The sequence below is a fragment of the Crinia signifera genome, chromosome 1 (assembly GCF_055691185.1).
Source record: "Crinia signifera chromosome 1, ASM5569118v1, whole genome shotgun sequence".
Classification (NCBI taxonomy): Eukaryota; Metazoa; Chordata; class Amphibia; order Anura; family Myobatrachidae; genus Crinia; species Crinia signifera.
The window spans coordinates 352,966,138-352,986,531 of NC_139217.1; the positions used below are offsets into that span (position 1 = coordinate 352,966,138).

The 20,394-nt window shown below is 44.8% G+C and overlaps 1 protein-coding gene across 1 annotated transcript in view; it reads left to right on the forward strand.

The window, feature by feature from the left end:
* Nucleotides 1-20,394, forward strand: part of GGT1 (gamma-glutamyltransferase 1) — a 99,993-nt gene that overhangs the window by 56,264 nt on the left and 23,335 nt on the right. The window contains exon 5 of the mRNA XM_083148188.1: nucleotides 7,340-7,532. Coding sequence (XP_083004314.1) covers nucleotides 7,340-7,532 — 193 coding nt within the window. The remainder of the gene's footprint in view (nucleotides 1-7,339; nucleotides 7,533-20,394) is intronic.

A 20,394-nucleotide genomic window follows, 5' to 3' on the forward strand; every position in this document is an offset into this window, starting at 1 on the left:
ACACTCGCGGTGGGACGGATACATAGCGCACATCCCCCCTCCCCCCATGGAGCCAGGCGATTGGTGTCAGCACCCTCCTCCCCTCCCATGACCAGGCTGGAGCAGGTGTTGAGGGGAGCGGGAGACTGGAGAGGCGTCCGTGCCACCCCCGCCCCTCACCCCCCCCCCCCCCCCGTGGACCAAGTTGGAGCTGGTGGTGATCGGCGGGGTGTCTGACAGGGCTTGCACTGACAGGGCTTACACATGCGTAATTCTGGAGGAGCCAGATAGAGAGAGGGGTCCAGATGAGGGCCACCTTTCCTTTAATATGCCCCTATCTCCCATCAAATGGTAGTTAGGGGAGTACTGGCTCTTCTTTCCCTAGGAAAAAAAACAATGTGTTGCATCATGCTCAGAATTTATCAGTGTTTGGAACACAGACTAAATTCTCTGAACTGAGAACTGCCTTATCTGTTCTTTCTCTGTGAGAAGGCTAGTGAAGAATCACAGAACTGTACGTAATGGAAGATCCCAAGCATGACAAGAGTTTTCACAGACTTAAATCCTTGTCTTGTCCAGTCATGTATAAACACTGGTAATTCTTCCAGTACTAAATCCTACTCACATAAGTCTATTCATTATGTTGGTATGTGAAAGTTAATAGAAACGGTTATGCAAGGTCAAATTTCAACTGATGCTTTCATAAAATGAAGGTCATCTAATATTCAAAATATTAAAACTAATAACATAGAGATGAAAAACATGATCATCATCATTACATGGAAGTGTACCATACTTGCCTACTTTTTTAAACTGCTTTCAGGGAGATTCCATACTTCTCAACTTGTTCATGGTTGAAATTGTGACCTGCCGCGCCGGAGGCCGCGGCCGACCCAGAATGGGGGGTGGGGGCTACAAAAAAGTAGGTGTGGTCTCCAGTAAAGTGGGCATGGCCCAGTGTAGCAACGCCCATTTTCATAATTTTGGGGGCATGCCTCCTCCCTGCACTGAAGAGATGCCATGCACACAGCATCTCTTCAGCGATTACAGGTGATCTCTGCCCCCCTTAGGTACAACGAGATTAGCAATTAGCGAGACTGTCCAACTGTAATTGGAAGGTATGAGATTCTAGAGAGTTTGCATAGCCCGCAGATGAGGGACTGTGTCTTGCACAAAGGGGTCATGGGTCAGCTTACACTAGCCAAAAAACAAGAGTCACCTGTACAAACACACATATACACAAAATGGATAAATGGAGCTGTTGAGGAAACACTAACCTGCAGCCCGGGAACTCCTGCTCCTCCCGCAGCCTCTTCTGTGGGCTCCCACTGGCCCCGGCTGTCAGCCTCCGCACCAGCTGCTCTCCGTACTAGCTCCCTGTCTCTCACCGTCCTGGATGTCTCCAAGGTGCAGCTCCCACCATGCAGGGGTCAGGGCAAGAGGGCAGGATCCGTTGCTACTGCCACTCCCACTGGAAAGGAGGCCACTGTTTGGCTGAGAATGCTCTATCTCAGCCAATCATTAGCCGGGCAGTCATTTGACATGTTATTTTAAAGATGTAATAGCCGCGGCTGCCCGCCCGCTACAGCGCTGGACACGGACAGTGGAGAGTGAGACTGATGGTCAGCGCCCCAGCACTGATCTGGTAACGCGCTGCTGCCCCACTGCTTCCTCCCCAGCCGCCCGCCCCCACTGCTCCTCACCGCCCTGCAGCTCCCTGTTATTTTTTTTTACATGTGATAAATCGCATGCGATTTATCACATGTAAAAAATGGCACATCAAAGTCCTCATTGTATGTGAGCCTCCCGGGGAGCTGCCGGGCGGCTCGGAGGAGAATTGGGTCCGACTTGTCCTTAGGCTCTATGTATGGGGGCCTTTAGGTCTCCTCAGTGGCTGGCCGCCAGCATGCACACAGGGATCACTACCAGTCCCTGCATATACACACACAGGGGTCACTATCGGCCTACACACACACACGGGTCACTACCAGTCCCTGTATACACACACACACACACAGGGGTCACTACCGTCCCGTCCCCACACACACAGACACAAAGGGGTCACTAGCAGCCCACAAACACACACACAGGTCACTACCGCCCCCCCCCCCCCACACACACACACACACACACACAGGGGTCACTACCAGTCCCTGTATACACACACACAGGGGTCACTACTAGGGTGACCAACTCATCCCTTTAATCCAGGACACATATTAATTAAACAGGTTCTGTGGCTGGCTTTCACCTGGTTTTAAACTGCCACACCTCAAGACTCCATTTCACCTGGTTTTAAACTGCCACAGAACCTGTGTAATTAATATGTGTCCCGGATTAAAGGGATGAGTTGGTAACCCTAGTCACTACCGTCCCCCCATCCCCCTTACACATACACACACAAAGGGGTCACTACCGTCCTGTCCACACACACAAAGGGGTCACTAGCAGCCCACAAACACACACACACAGGTCACTACCAGCCCCCCCCACACACACACACACACACAGGGGTCACTACCGTCCCCCACACACACACACACACACACACACACACACACAAACAGGGATCCTACCTACACATATGAACAGATGCTCAGTGCCAGCCTAAAATTCACAGGAATCTCTGCCAGTAAACACACACACACACACACACACACACACACATACACACACAAACAGAAAAGTGTTAGGCTATACACACACAGTGCCAGTGTATTCACACACAATGACATGGGTCAGTACCTGACTACACACACACACTGCCAGCTGTAATAGATACACCCATAGGTCACCTACATACACACATTAAAGTCAGTGACAAGCTAAGTAAACACAAACAGATCACATTACATAGCTGCCCACACACAGTATCATCCAGTATGGAGCTTCTGTGGCAGAACAACATGCACTAACCTGGGTGTATCTATAACAGCTGGCAGCACTCCTGCTCCTCCTCCAGCCTCTCCTCCGAGCTCCCAGCTGGCCTGGTCAGCCAGTCTCCACACAGCTGCTTTCTGTGCTGGTCCCCATCTCTCCCCCTCCTCCGTGTCTCCAGCATGCAGCTCCTAGTTGAGGCGGTGAGGGGAAGTGGCCAGAGAGGCGGGCTTCACTGATGCTCGTAGTTTCCCTGCTTGCTGATTCTGCTAACAGGCTCTCTCACGTGCGGCTCTCACACTAATGTTGTGACTTGCACGCGTAGTAGTTCCAAGCCCCGCCCACATCGCGCCGGACTAGCGCATGCACAGTCCGTTTTTTTAAGCTCGACATTGAAATTCCGGGGGATTGAGGGGGCTTTGCGGGGGGGGGGGGGGGGGGGATGGTGGCTAAAGCGGGAACCTCCCGCAAAATTCGGGAGTGTCGGCAAATATGAAGTGTACATAGATACAGGCCCGGTGATAGGGTGTTCGGCGCCTCCCTGCTAATGATCAATTTGCGTCCTCGGTCTCATATGTAATAAAGGGACAGTGCACCTTCCACAAAAAGGGTTGTTGTCTCACAAGGAAGGATTGTGGCCACACCATAGTACCCCCAATTCAAATGATACAGCAGCACAAACTTATTCACATTACACCACACGTAGTGCCTTTAATTCATATTGCACTACATAGTAGTATACCATTTTCACATTATAACACACAGTAGTTCCCATAATTCATATTACAACACATAGTAGTGCCCCTTATTCAGATTATGTCACACAATAGTGCCTTTTAGTCATCTTAAGCTACACAGTAGTGCCTCTTATACATGTTACGCTACACAGTAGTGCAGTACCTGCACGGAGATCAGCTTGAAGCTGATGGCGTCTCTGCCTTTCATAGAGCTTAACTGGTTCAGCAGAAAGGAGAGAGAAGGAGGCAATCAGAGAGCTGTGCTTCCCACTGCCAATGAGGACTCTCATACAGTTTCATAGGCTCAGTGGCATCCAACAGAAACAGCAGGGTAGTAGAGCAGGGAGAGCGCCTCTTCAATCTGACTCCTACCTGCACTTCATAGGCTTGCTAAGCGGTTTGCACTGGCTCTGCCTATACCTGCCAGCTGACACCACTGCAAAGGTTGATATAAGGGATATTAATTGTTGCATAAAACCTTAAGCTAAGAGGAAACAAAATCTAAAACATGCAAGATCTTTTTAGGGCCATATGTATCAAGCTTCAAAAAGTGATAAAATGGAGAGTAATAAACAACCAGCCAATTAACTCCTACCTGTCATTTTTCAAATCCAGCCTCTAACATGACAGTTAGGGGCTGATTGGCTGGTTTATCACTCTCCATTGTATCACTTTTTGAAGCTTTATACAGTACATCTGGCTCTTAATCTCCTACACATGAGTGCGCCTATGAAATGACCCACACTGGAAGGCAACATGACTTTTATGGCGAACTTATCAAGATATACAGTAACTTATTTAACTATGAACAAATATAAAATGCAGGATTAATAGAGACCCAAGTAACCGTGACAAGTAACAAGTTAATAGAGAACTTCTTAAGACACTGCATAGAGCATCAAAAGACCGTTCCATATACAGCACAGCAAATGGGATTAGCTGAAAGGTACTGTACTACAGAACCCTGACTGAAATAAAATCAGACGTCTGTTGTTGGACTCCATATTAGCTGAAAAGCCCTGTTTTGTAGCAGAAATGAAACCTACTTGCAAAATAGACATCTCATTTTACTGAAGGAGAAGCCAACAGAAGGACAAAGGGGGCTGAAGAAGATCCCAATCCCCTTGCTACTATGTGAGTGGATTGTACGCTTACACATCCTATGGCTTGCGAAAGCACGGAGGAAAAATCATTAGATGTTCGCTCACCATCGAATCATGTAACAAGATGAGAATTGCCGTAAAAATCTCACAAACTCGCAAATAGGGTGCGACTTTTGGAAAACGTTAAGAAAAATAATAAACCAAATAGACCAAGTTCAGCATGGCAAGTTTGACAGAACCATGCACAGATCAGTGAGATCTGTGCAAGGTTCTGTCCCAAATAATGTGTAAAAGTAAAAATGAGAAAAAAAACGGAGTGGGATCCCCCCTCCTGAGCATAACTAGCCCCGTGCTCACTCCTCCAGGGTCCCTGCCCAGGCTGACCAGCCACAGGGGTGAATGCTTTGGCCGGGGCAACTTGTGTAAAAAGTTTCCTCCAGCTGTGACATTACCCTGTTGGCTGGTTGCCAAAATACGGGGGACAGCTACTCGTTTTGTCCCCTTGTTTTGAGAACCAGGACGGCCCTTGAGCCTGGTGCTGATTTTAGAAAACTTGGGGAACCACTATGTTTTTTTTGTCCCCTGAATCTCTAAACCAGGACCGGTTCAATGAGCCCGGGGCTGGTTATGCTCAGGAGGGAGGAGCCCACGCCATATCTTTTTTACTAAAAACCACACATATCCATGTCTAATAAATTGCACATATGCATTAAATCGCATGTTTTCATTACTAAAATTCACATTTTTTCATGACCAAAAATCACACAAAATCACTTTTCATCACATTTTTCAACCTGCAATTTGCATTAAAAAGTGCAATTTAAAAAAATAGATTTTGTGCGATTTCAGAACCTTTCTAAAAATCTCATCCTATTACATGTCAAGGAAATGTCAACTAGTGAACTACAGATCTGTCTGCATACACTCATACACTATGGCCAGTATTCAATGCTCTTGATTCACCGCTTTTTCCGGTGAACAGGGCTATTTTTCGTCGAAACTGAATTTTTTCACTGAAAATGTTATTCACAGTATTCAATGATCACTGTTCGCCGAAAGCGAACAGTGAATGACAGCCAATTCACCGTTTCATTGTCACTGCAATTCTCTGGTTTATTTCGATGGGGCTTTGACTCTAATTCGCCGAAAGCGTATTCAATGCTGAAATGGAGAACTGCTTTCACCGTGATTTTCACTGAGTTTCACCGGTTTCATCTTTTTTTAGGTGAACTGTAATGTGTACTTTTAAAATAAATGTTTTCTTTTCTTTTTTTTGGTGTCTATAAATCAGTTTATTTATTATTTGCAGGATCTTGATAATTTTTTTACTTGAAAAGCAGCATATAAATATATTTTTTTTTTCCTTTACATATGAAGGGGGGGGGGGGGGTGCTGCTAATTACATTACATTACAGTACATAACATTAGGCTGCTGATTCCAATACATTTGCGGGGGGGGGCGCCGCTGATCTCACATCCTGTACTTTGCAGGAACCCCCTGCCCGATGGTGGGTTGCATGCAGCGGGTCTGGCAGTACAGGGTCGTGTAGCGCTGGCGGGCAGGGGGTCCCTGCGGTGTATGTGAAGTCAGCGGTGGGTTCCCTGCGGCAGATGGGAACTCACATACACTGCAGGGACCACCTGCCCATCAGCGCTACTGACCCTGCGCTGCCAGACACCACTGCATGCCACCAACCAGCGGGCAGGGGGTCCCTGCAGCCCTCCGTCAATCCGCAGCGGCCGCCCTGTCCCCCTCCTGCCTTTCTACATGCTGGCGGTTCGCCATCATGCCTGCCGCCGCTGTGTCGCCATTCTGGGGTACTTTCACGTCAGGGGCAGCAAGCCCCTGAGGCGTTGAAAAGGGTGCAAGGCGGGGCAGGTGGCGAATCAAAATGTCAGCGAAAGCCCAGCGAACGCAGGCAAAAGCGTTACAGCGTAAGCTGCCCCTGCGCTCACCGGAGCATTCAATACTGGCCTATTGCTGCACTTATGCCAAATTTCCCTTCTCAGCGTGCTAGGTACCAGACCAAGTGTATTTTTCACTTGCATATGCTTCTTATTCACTATGCGATAATCAAACAGATAGACTGCACTTGTGCATCTGTATGAGTATGAGTATGAATCTTTATATGAAGTGCTACTATGCAGTAACCAAAACGTCTTCACGCCAAGTTCTGTTGTGCTTCATCTGCGACTTTGTACAGATTGGTAACTAATTACTGTGCAGTAAAAGTCACAGCGCAGCATCTAGTGTCTTGTGCATGTGGCAGCTAGGTTTATGAGGTAATGAGGATATATCTGTATGCCTCAGCACGGTTTTTGGAGTCCCCACATTTATTATTGGAGGTAAAGTAGGTGGTGCTATATCTCAAGTTTCCACTGTGTAGTCTCTATTTTCATAGCGTGCTTTTTTTACTAGAATAATTCTATTTATTCATGTTATGAAGTTTTTTCCTTTCTCATTACAAATAAATAATTTTATACCACAATCTTTCCATGTGTGTTAATGCTAGTACAAAAAATGTCCACTATAAACATTTTTTACAGGCAATATTTATGCACACTATATCTATCTATCTATAGTGTGCTTTATGCGCACTATCCTAATCGTTTACTTTTCTTTAACATTATCATTTTGTACAGGAGGATTGTCGATTGCTGTGCCAGGAGAGATCAAAGGGTACCAAATAGCACACCAGCGGTATGGCAAGTTGCCTTGGAAACGTTTGATTGAGCCTAGCATTAAGTTGGCACGTGAGGGATTTGAAGTTGGGTTGGGCCTGTCCCAGGGTCTCTCTTCATCCAAGGCAGCTATTGAAGCAGACAAGTCACTCTGGTAAGAAACAGGCTGAGTATCCCTTATCCAAATATCTGTTATCCAAATTATTCCGAGAACCATAGTCTCCATTTTTTAGCAACCATTTGTTGCTAAAAAAAACCTACTGGGGACATATGTAACTGGCACTACTGGGGACATGATATGTAACTGGCACTACTGGGGACATGATATGTAACTGGCACTAAATATGTGCAAGACAATGATTGCTTGGCATTCAAAGTCAGTATCTGAGATTAGTACACAAACTTTGTTTCATGTTTTAAAACCTTGTTTCATGCACAAATAAAATATATTTGTATATTTCATGTGTTTATACAACATAAATGCAAGATACCTCATTCAAATATAAAAATATTAAAAAATACGGAATATTCCATTATCCAAATTTCATCTGATCTTGAACATTTTGGATAAAGGATCCTCAACACGTGCGAGATATACTGCACATTCACTTTCTGGGCCCTTGCTTGCCCCTCTCACCTTTTGAAAGATCACAATATTTTCTCTAGTTATTGTTTATGAGGGGTATTCAATCCATGATGATTTTTTTTGACTGTTAAAGAAATCTGCTTGGTTGGAATAAACGTGTATTGGCAAATTACTCACTGATACGTGTGCACATTTCACTTTAACCCCTTCATGACAGAGCCAGTTTGTGCCTTCATGACAGAGCCCTTTTTTTCAAATCTGACATGTCTCACTTAAGTGGGGATAACTTTTTTTTGCTTTTACTTATCCCAGTGATTTTGAGATTGTTTTCTCGTGACACATTGTACTTCAAGTTAGTGGTAAATTTTGGTCGATACAGTCTGTGTTTTTTTGTGAAAAATACCAAAATATCGTGAAAAAATGGAAAATTTAGCAATATGCAAAATGTTAAATTTTCTGCTTGTGAGACAAATAATCATACCACTCAAAATAGTTAATAACTAACATAGACCATATGTCTACTTTATGTTGCCATCATTATTTCAACCCCCTTTTCATTTTTTTGGACACTAGGAGGCTTCAAATATGACTAGCAAATTCTCAAATTTTCAAGAAAATTTCAAACACTGATTTTTTTAGGGACCAGTTCAGTTCTGATGTGACTTTGAGGGACTTGTATGTGAGACACCCCCATAAATGATGCCATTTCAAAAACTGCACCCCTCACAGTATTCAAATTAGCATTTTGGAAGTTTGTTAACCCTTTAGGTGTTTCACAGGAATTAAAACAAAGTGTAGGTGAAATTTCAAAATTTCTTTTTTTTTGCAGAGTTTCAATTTTAATACATTTTTCTAACAAATACAGTAGATTTTACTAGAGAAATGTGACTAAAAATTGATTCCCCCAATTCTTTTGTTTTCAAAAATATCCTATATGTTGCCCTAGTGTGCACGTTGACCAAACCACAGGCTTCATAATAGAAGGAGCACCTACTTGATTTTGGAGCCTCCTTTTTATGAGATTTTTTTTTAGGCACCATGTAGGTTTCTAGGCACCATAAGTGCTAAAAGTTAGGAACCTCCCCCACAAGTCACCCCATTTTGCAATCTACACCCCTCAGGGAATTCATCTAGGGGTATAGTGTACATTTCAAACCCCCAGGGGTTTCACCAATTTTGGTACAACTGGGATGTGAAAATGAAAAATTACATTTTTTTACACAAACATGCAGTTCTGGCTCAAAATTTTTCATTTTCACAAGGAATGAAGGAGACAAAGCACCCCAAAATCTGTGCCCCAATTTCTCCCGAGTACGGCAATGCCTCACATGTGAACAAAAAATACCAGTTGGGTGCATGGCAGGACTCAGAAGGGAAGGAGTGATTTTTGGATTTTGCAGCAAAGATTTTGGTGGAATGAATGGTGGGTACTATGATGCATTAGCAAGACTCCCAAAGCACCAATACAGTGGAACCCCCCCACAAGTCACCCCATTTTGCAAAGTACACCCCTCAGGGAATTCATCTAGGGGTATAGTGTACATTTCAAACCCCCAGGGGTTTCACCAATTTTGGTACAACTGGGATGTGAAAATGAAAAATTACATTTTTTTACACAAACATGCAGTTCTGGCTCAAAATTTTTCATTTTCACAAGGAATGAAGGAGACAAAGCACCCCAAAATCTGTGCCTCAATTTCTCCCGAGTACGGCAATGCCTCACATGTGACCAAAAAATACCAGTTGGGTGCATGGCAGGACTCAGAAGGGAAGGAGTGATTTTTGGATTTTGCAGCAAAGATTTTGGTGGAATGAATGGTGGGTACTATGATGCATTAGCAAGACTCCCAAAGCACCAATACAGTGGAACCCCCCCACAAGTCACCCCATTTTGCAAAGTACACCCCTCAGGGAATTCATCTAGGGGTATAGTGTACATTTCAAACCCCCAGGGGTTTCACCAATTTTGATACAACTGGGCAGTGAAAATGAAAAATTACATTTTTTTACACAAAAATGCAGTTCTGGCTCAAAATTTTTCATTTTCACAAGGAATGAAGGAGACAAAGCACCCCAAAATCTGTGCCCCAATTTCTCCCGAGTACGGCAATGCCTCACATGTGACCAAAAAATACCAGTTGGGCGCATGGCAGGACTCAGAAGGGAAGGAGTGATTTTTGGATTTTGCAGCACAGATTTTGGTGGAATAAATGGTGGGTGCTATGTTGCACCAATACAGTGGAACCCCCCCACAAGTCACCCCATTTTGCAAAGTACACCCCTCAGGGAATTCATCTAGGGGTATAGTGTACATTTCAAACCCCCAGGGGTTTCACCAATTTTGGTACAACTGGGCTGTGAAAATGAAAAATTACATTTTTTTACACAAACATGCAGTTCTGGCTCAAAATTTTTCATTTTCACAAGGAATGAAGGAGACAAAGCACCCCAAAATCTGTGCCCCAATTTCTCCCGAGTACGGCAATGCCTCACATGTGACCAAAAAATACCAGTTGGGTGCATGGCAGGACTCAGAAGGGAAGGAGTGATTTTTGGATTTTGCAGCAAAGATTTTGGTGGAATGAATGGTGGGTACTATGATGCATTAGCAAGACTCCCAAAGCACCAATACAGTGGAACCCCCCCACAAGTCACCCCATTTTGCAAAGTACACCCCTCAGGGAATTCATCTAGGGGTATAGTGTACATTTCAAACCCCCAGGGGTTTCACCAATTTTGGTACAACTGGGATGTGAAAATGAAAAATTACATTTTTTTACACAAACATGCAGTTCTGGCTCAAAATTTTTCATTTTCACAAGGAATGAAGGAGACAAAGCACCCCAAAATCTGTGCCCCAATTTCTCCCGAGTACGGCAATGCCTCACATGTGACCAAAAAATACCAGTTGGGTGCATGGCAGGACTTAGAAGGGAAGGAGTGATTTTTGGATTTTGCAGCTCAGATTCTGGTGGAATTTTGGTGGGTGCTATGTCGCATTAGCAAGACCCCCCAAGCACCAATACAGTGGAACCCCCCCACAAGTCACCCCATTTTGCAAAGTACACCCCTCAGGGAATTCATCTAGGGGTATAGTGTACATTTCAAACCCCCAGGGGTTTCACCAATTTTGGTACAACTGGGATGTGAAAATGAAAAATTACATTTTTTTACACAAACATGCAGTTCTGGCTCAAAATTTTTCATTTTCACAAGGAATGAAGGAGACAAAGCACCCCAAAATCTGTGCCCCAATTTCTCCCGAGTACGGCAATGCCTCACATGTGACCAAAAAATACCAGTTGGGTGCATGGCAGGACTTAGAAGGGAAGGAGTGATTTTTGGATTTTGCAGCTCAGATTCTGGTGGAATTTTGGTGGGTGCTATGTCGCATTAGCAAGACCCCCCAAGCACCAATACAGTGGAACCCCCCCACAAGTGACCCCATTTTGCAAACTACACCCCTCAGGGAATTCATCTAGGGGTATAGTGTATATTTCAAACCCCCAGGGGTTTCACCAATTTTGGTACAACTGGGATGTGAAAATGGAAAATTACATTTTTTTACACAAACATGCAGTTCTGGCTCAAAATTTTTCATTTTCACAAGGAATGAAGGAGACAAAGCACCCCAAAATCTGTGCCCCAATTTCTCCCGAGTACGGCAATGCCTCACATGTGACCAAAAAATACCAGTTGGGTGCATGGCAGGACTTAGAAGGGAAGGAGTGATTTTTGGATTTTGCAGCTCAGATTCTGGTGGAATTTTGGTGGGTGCTATGTCGCATTAGCAAGACCCCCCAAGCACCAATACAGTGGAACCCCCCCACAAGTGACCCCATTTTGCAAACTACACCCCTCAGGGAATTCATCTAGGGGTATAGTGTACATTTCAAACCCCCAGGGGTTTCACCAATTTTGGTACAACTGGGATGTGAAAATGGAAAATTACATTTTTTTACACAAACATGCAGTTCTGGCTCAAAATTTTTCATTTTCACAAGGAATGAAGGAGACAAAGCACCCCAAAATCTGTGCCCCCATTTCTCCAGAGTACGGCAATGCCTCACATGTGACCAAAAAATACCAGTTGGGTGCATGGCAGGACTCAGAAGGGAAGGAGTGATTTTTGGATTTTGGAGCACAGATTTTGGTGGAATGAATGGTGGGTGCTATGTTGCATTACCAATACAGTGGAACCCCCCCACAAGTGACCCCATTTTGCAAACTACACCCCTCAGGGAATTCATCTAGGGGTATAGTGTACATTTCAAACCCCCAGGGGTTTCATCAATTTTGGTACAACTGGGCAGTGAAAATGAAAAAAATACATTTTTTTACACAAAAATGTACTTCTGGCTCAAAATTTTTCATTTTCACAAGGAATGAAGGAGACAAAGCACCCCAAAATCTGTGCCCCCATTTCTCCAGAGTACGGCAATGCCTCACATGTGACCAAAAAATACCAGTTGGGTGCATGGCAGGACTCAGAAGGGAAGGAGTGATTTTTGGATTTTGGAGCACAGATTTTGGTGGAATGAATGGTGGGTGCTATGTTGCATTACCAATACAGTGGAACCCCCCCACAAGTGACCCCATTTTGCAAACTACACCCCTCAGGGAATTCATCTAGGGGTATAGTGTACATTTCAAACCCCCAGGGGTTTCATCAATTTTGGTACAACTGGGCAGTGAAAATGAAAAAAATAAATTTTTTTACACAAAAATGTACTTCTGGCTCAAAATTTTTCATTTTCACAAGGAATGAAGGAGACAAAGCACCCCAAAATCTGTGCCCCCATTTCTCCAGAGTACGGCAATGCCTCACATGTGACCAAAAAATACCAGTTGGGTGCATGGCAGGACTCAGAAGGGAAGGAGTGATTTTTGGATTTTGGAGCACAGATTTTGGTGGAATGAATGGTGGGTGCTATGTTGCATTACCAATACAGTGGAACCCCCCCACAAGTGACCCCATTTTGCAAACTACACCCCTCAGGGAATTCATCTAGGGGTATAGTGTACATTTCAAACCCCCAGGGGTTTCATCAATTTTGGTACAACTGGGCAGTGAAAATGAAAAAAATACATTTTTTTACACAAAAATGTACTTCTGGCTCAAAATTTTTCATTTTCACAAGGAATGAAGGAGACAAAGCACCCCAAAATCTGTGCCCCCATTTCTCCAGAGTACGGCAATGCCTCACATGTGACCAAAAAATACCAGTTGGGTGCATGGCAGGACTCAGAAGGGAAGGAGTGATTTTTGGATTTTGCAGCTCAGATTCTGGTGGAATGAATGGTGGGTGCTATGTGGCATTAGCAAGACCCCCGAAGCACGGTGAAATGATGAACCTAATAATCCATAGATGTGTGGTATATTTTGAAACACTCCTTTATACATAGGCCGGGTTTGTCGGGGCAAGTTTCACAGTGGAAAATAGTATCCTTTCTTATTCCCTTTTTATAGCAAACTTTGCACCTTTTTTGTGTCCTGCCCTTTCTTGCAGTGGAGGGGATTTCGTTGGGAAAATGCTGCCCTGGTACAATACGGGGGCCAGAACTAGAAGTACTGGGGCCCTCTGCCTGCTGATTCCCAAATATTAGGCTCTTTATGACTTCCTCTTGAAAGTGCATAAATGTCCCCCTCTGGCCGGTAGAACGGAATAGCACGTAAGCGTTATACAGTGCCATCTGGATGATATACACGGCCAGCTTCTTGTACCAGATATTTGTTTTCCGCAGGGCACTGTACGGCTTCAGTACCTGATCTGAAAGATCCACTCCGCCCATGTACTTATTGTAATCTAGGATACAATTTGGTTTTGAGGTGTGGGTACTGGTACCTCGTACAGGGATGGAGGTGGTACTGTCTCCATGAATTGTTGTCAGTATAAGGACATCCCTCTTGTCCTTATATTTGACCAACAACATATTTTCGGTGCATATTCCCCTGCTTTCACCCCTTCTCATTACTTGGGCAATGTGCGTTTTGGGGAGGCCTCTTTGGTTCTTGCGCACAGTACCGCAAGCTGCTGTACCTCTTGAACCAAGGGCCTTAAACAGGGGGATGCTGGTGTAAAAGTTATCCACATAGAGGTGATAACCCTTATCCAGGAAGGGGTGCATTAAATCCCAGACAATTTTTCCACTAACACCTACGAGGGAGGGGGGGCATTCTGGTGGTTCAATTCTTGAATCCTTCCCTTCATATACCCTAAACTTGTGGGTGTACCCTGTGGTGCTTTCACACAGCTTATACATTTTTATGCCATACCTTGCCCTCTTACTGGGAAGGTACTGGCGGAATTTAACCCTTCCTTTAAAATGTATAAGGGACTCGTCGATACTAATACATTTATCAGGGATGTATAGCTCTGCAAATTTGGCACTGAAATGATCAATGACCGGCCTGACTTTGAATAGCCTGTCAAAGGTGGGATCATCTCTGGGTGGGCACTGTGCATTATCGGTGTAATGTATAAATTTATGGATTGCCTCAAAACGAGCCCGGGGCATGGCCATACGGTGAAATGGGGTGCTGTACAGAACATCTGTACTCCAATATTGCCTAATTTGTGGCTTTTTTACTATGCCCATGTGTAACACCAGACCCCAAAACGTCATCATCTCTACTGCATCCACATGGGTCCACCTAGCAAATGATGACGTGGGGTTTTGAGCAATAAACTGCTGGGCATATAAATTAGTTTGGTCCACCATTAAATTTATAAAATCATCAGAGAAAAATAATTTGAAAAAGTCAATTTCTCTGAGACCTGTTGAATCAAATTGGATTCCTGGGATGGCCAAAAACTCAGGAACCTGGGGCTCAAAATTGTCTGGTGGTGGGGTCCATACGAGATCAATTATTGGGGGGGGGGTCTCAGCTGCTCTACGGGGGCGTCTTTGAGGGGGTCCCTCATCACCAGAGGAGGAAGAAGAGCTTAAGACGAATCCTTCAAATTCCCCGCTTGCCTCACTGGCTGTGTCAGAGTCAGAGGCAAGCATGGCATATGCCTCCTCCACTGAATACATTCTCCTGGATGACTGGGACGACATTTGGGATGACATTTGGGATGCCATTTATATTTTTGTGTTACTGGTAGTGAAATGTTTCAACACGTGTATAGTGTAGGGGGGGGTACAAACTTTATTTCAACCCGGGGGGTATGTAGTGTGTGGTGTGTATGTAGTGCAGAAAAAAAAAATACAAAAAAAAAAAAAATTGAAGGGTTAAAAAAAAAAAAAATGGAAGGGGTTAAAAAAAATAAAAATGGAAGGGGTTAAAAAAAAAAAAATGGAAGGGGTTAAAAAAAAAAAAAAGGTCCTGCGCCAAAAATTGAGCACAGATGTTGGTCAGTAACGTCCGTCACTGAACAGCGCTCAAAGGCAACAGGAATTTGATCAAAAAAAAAAAAAAATAGATCAACCCTGTGCCGAAAAAGCTGATCAGTGATGTACGTCACTGATCAGCGCACAGTGGCCACAGGACACACACAAAATCACAGTGTGTGTAAAAAAAAAATTTAAAAAAGACCCCACAGCACTCACAAAAAATAAAAAAAGGTGATCAGTGATGCGACACTGATTACCAGTGAGGGGCAGCAGGTGCACAACCTTTGGTGCAACTGACAGTGCAACTGGCAGCAACTGACAGGTATATATAAAAAAAAAAACCTCTGTACCCCCAAAAAGTTGCTGATCACCTCAGATATAGTGATCAGCACAAAAGGCGGGGGCAGCAGACACAAAATTTAGCACTCTCTATCACTCTCTGTCACTATCTCTCTCTATCTCTCTATCTCTCACTATCTATCACTCTATGACACTGCAGCAGCAGCACTGACAGGTATATCTATATATAAAAAAAAACCTGCGCCCCCAAAAAGTTGCTGATCAGTTAATTTATACTGATCAGCACAAAAGGGGGGGCAGCAGTCAGTTATATAAAAAATATATAGCACAATCTGTCACTATCTCTCTATCTCTCTCTATCTCTCTCTCTATCTCTCTCTATCTATCTATAGCTCTATCACACTGCAGCAGCACAAAATATAGCACTAGGCCTCTCTATCTCTCTCTATCTCTCTCTATCTCTTTCAGTTATATAAAAAATATATAGCACAATCTGTCACTATCTCTCTCTCTCTATCTCTCTCTCTCTCTCTCTCTATCTCTCTATCTATAGCTCTATCACACTGCAGCAGCACAAAATATAGCACTAGGCCTCTCTATCTCTCTCTATCTCTCTATATCTCTTTCAGTTATATAAAAAATATATAGCACAATCTGTCACTATCTGTCACTATCTCTCTCTCTCTATCTCTCTCTCTCTCTCTATCTCTCTCTATCTCTCTATCTATAGCTCTATCACACTGCAGCAGCACAAAATATAGCACTAGGCCTCTCTATCTCTCTCTATCTCTCTCTATCTCTCTCTCTATCTAATAACTATCTAATAACTCGCAGCAGCACAAGATGTCACAGGATGTCACAAGATGTCACAAGAATAAGCAATATCTAGGCAGTGATCAGGTAAGTATTTGGATGGGTTCTGGTCAGTATTGGCGGCAGCTGGGCACGGTGACCGCACTGCACGCTATTCCAGACCGGAATGGCGTCTGCAGTGCAGTCACCGTTAGTTTAAACCCCCCTCCTTGGCTGTGATTGGTCCGTCGGTCCGACGGACCAATCACGGCCTTTGGGGGCGGGCGGGGTGAGGTGGGGTGACACCAGTGTCACCCTTACACCCCGCGGTGATTGGTGCTGTACTTTACAGCACCAATCACCTCCGATCCCGTGTCACCGGCGAATGTTATTCGCCGGTGACACAGAAAACGCTGTGAATGGCTGTTCACACTGAACAGCCAATCACAGCGATCGCGGACGGGGGGGCGGCATCGCAGCCCCCCCTGGGCATGCACGGACATGTCTGCTGTCAGGGACAGCAGACATCGTCCCTCTGTCACTGCGTCTCTAGACGCAGTGACAGTTTTAAGCCATGACGTATATATACGTCAACGGTCGGGAAGTACTTCCCGGCCATGACGTATATATACGTCAAATGTCGTGAAGGGGTTAATCTGTATCAGCAGAAAAGCCATCCTAAAACAGCTTAGAATACCCCTTTGGGTACTTGTTTCCTAGCACGGCCACACCGATTCTAATCGGGGGCATCGCAGGTAAAAAAATCTAATCGGTCGCATCGCATGCGTGCTAAAAAATCGCATGCGATGGTCCCGACGCGATGCCCCCGATTTCCCATAGGGAACAATGTTAAATGCCTCAATTTATCCAAATGAACAGGGAACAATGTTAAATGGTCCAGAAACCCCCCAAAACACCCCAGAACAGTGAAATGGCCCCCCAAAAGTAGTTAACGCCACCCCACGATCAACGTGAACCCGAAGCGTGGCGAGCGCAGCGAGCCCGCGAGGGGCGGCGGTACGCGTCCTCCGACCTTTTCATACCCCCACTATCCACGTCGGCGTGGAGTTGAGAATAGAATAGTGTGGCGAGCGCAGCAAGCCACCGAGCCCGAAGCGTGGCGAGCGGACGCGGATACCTTCACAGTTATACGCGTCCCCTTGCGGGCTTCACAGGTGTCCGTGGCGACGCGGACACCTGTGAAGCCCGCGAGGGGACGCGTTTACCTGTGAAGGTATCCGCGTCCCCTCGCGGGGCTCGCTGCGCTCACCACGCTTCGGGCTCGGTGGCTCGCTGCGCTCGCCACACTATTCTATTCTCAACTCCACGCCGACGTGGATAGTGGGGGTATGAAAAGGTCGGAGGACGCGTACCGACGACCCTCGCGGGCTTGCTTCGCTCGCCACGCTTCGGGTTCACGTTGATCGTGGGGTGGCGTTAACTAATTTTGGGGGGCCATTTCACTGTTCTGGGGTGTTTTTGGGGTTTTCTGGACCATTTAACATTGTTCCCTGTTGATTTGGGTAAATTGAGCCATTTGACATTGTTCCCTATGGGAAATCGGGGGCATCGCGTCGGGACCATTTAATGCTTATTTAGCCGCATGCGACGCGACCGACGCGATTTTTTAACTTTTCAATGCTTTTCAATGGGAAATCGGGTCCATCGCGTCGGGGGCCATCGCATACCACTATTAAGGGCACAAGATCAATGCGATTGTGGCCGTGCTAGGAAACAAGTACCCCCCTTTGATTTGCATTAATCAGTGCATTTTCAATATGTGTGTATATATATTTTACACCAATGTTCATTATTCTGTCCACATCAGATCTGATATATAGCAAATTGTCACATATAGCCCATCCTTTATATTCCTGTAATTTCACCACCTTGCCTCACTGTCTCTTTTTAGATGTATTTAAACACCTTCTGCTCTACTTTTCTTAAGTATTTCTTTAAACATTTTCATTTTTTTCCAAAAATACACTTTCTGGGCTGCTGCTCGACAAACCAAAGAGAGGTGTCCCAGAGGGAGGGAACACCTCCCAATGGGACTGCCTTGGTGACTGGCAGGTCGGACAGTGAAGCCAGTGCAGTCTCACAGACTGCATCTGGCTGCACTCCAGTGGCCGATTTTACCTGGAGGGGGGGGGGGGGGATGATTTCCATGCATTGATGTACATTTGCCAGCAACAACAGGGGCAGAATGGGTTGGGGATGGTGATGTGAATGAGACCCACATGAGAGATGAGCACCGCATTGTCTCCTCCCCAGTGTTCTTGCAGCTGTGAATCAGGTACTTGCCACTTAGAGCGAGTCTATGAGACTTGGCCAGGGTATTAAGCTGGTGTCTCAGATCCCAGCACAGGCAGGATATGTAGGGACAACAGCTTTGTCTCCTTGCACACATTCATTTAAATTATACAAACACTGACACATTTTGAATGTACTGCAGTGTGGCATACTGGGGGTTATTCTGATCACATCAGTGATTGTCAGCTGCCCACCCGCTTCCCGTATAGGGCGCCCACAGACCTAAGAGGTGTCAGGTCTGTGAGCGCTTGCAAAGTCATTGATTTTGTCCCTGCATGCAAGCCTGCGGATGGATGTGTATGCAAAATATCCATTAGCATGCGTGCAGGGATATTCAGCATGCGAGGAGAGGGGGGGGGGGGGGGGGGCGGCCGGAAGTGTGGTCGGCGTTTAATCCATGTGCAAAGCTGCAAAATTCGGTACAATAAGGAGTGTCTGCAACAGTGAAGCATGGTGGACATTTCTTACGTGTTTTCAGCAAATGGAGTTGGAAATTTGATTAGAATGAAATATGAATGTCATTAAGAACTATCTTCAGTGTAAAGAAGAATAATAAGTGATGATATGGCCCCCACTAAGCCCAGATCTTAATCAACGAATATGTCAGGGATTGTGTGAACAGACAGAAGGATTTGAGCAAGCCTACATCCACAGAAGAAAAATAAATACCGACAGTTTTTCAGGCGCTTCCCAAATGTGCTGCAAAACCCCGGTTTAGCCCTTTTCCCGGTGTTACTTTGAACATGAAAGAGACAGAGAAAACCACAATAGTGTAATCACGGTATATGTGTATAACTGTACCGTACTATATAGTCCACCAATATAGAGTCGATTATTTCAGCTATTAAGGGGTGAAGGTCCAATCTTCAAAGTCGGGGATCATTTTCTCCACGATAAAAGCACACTTCCTCTCAGTATATAGAAAAAAAGGAAACCACATATGGTGTGATACAGTTAAAAACCCCAATCCACTAGAATAAAGACATACATGGGAGCCGTACCCTATATTATTGTCCGTTCCAATCAAGCAGACATATAATGCTTAGTTGAGCTGAGATTTAAACTCCGGTGCGATCCAATCTTACCTCCTCATAGGTTCACCATCATGTAAAAGACCAAATATGCCTCCAATAATTTTGCGGGATTTTGCTTTTCCTGCCTGAGGCTAATTTTTAAGCTTTTTAAATAGTTAAAACAATATTGCTAAACGGGTTTTTTTATCACTGATTATCTAATTTCCTCATTGAAAGTTCAGCTTTGTATGTTGTATGTTTGAGATATATATATATATATATATATATATATATATATATATATTCCGGGGGTATCCTCCACACTGAAGGTGGGGGATGTCAGGCACTCGCCTTTATAACAAAAGATATCCAATCTTGTTATAAAATCCAATCCAGGTTTTATTATAACATCCAGTGATTTTTAATCAGCATTAATCACAGTTTTAGCCTTTCCATATGTGCCCCGACGTTTCGGTCCATAATGGCGGACCTTTATCAAGGAGCTTGGTAAATACGTGGTCTCAGTAGTCAGCGATGTCATGGAAGAAAGCCCATGGTCACAGGAGCAGCAGTATACTGTGAATACTCTGATTTGCGCTCTCTACTCATTTTGTAGAGCGTCTGTAAGCGCTGTAGTCGACTCTTATGGGCTCTGTTTTTTGTGTGAATTCTGT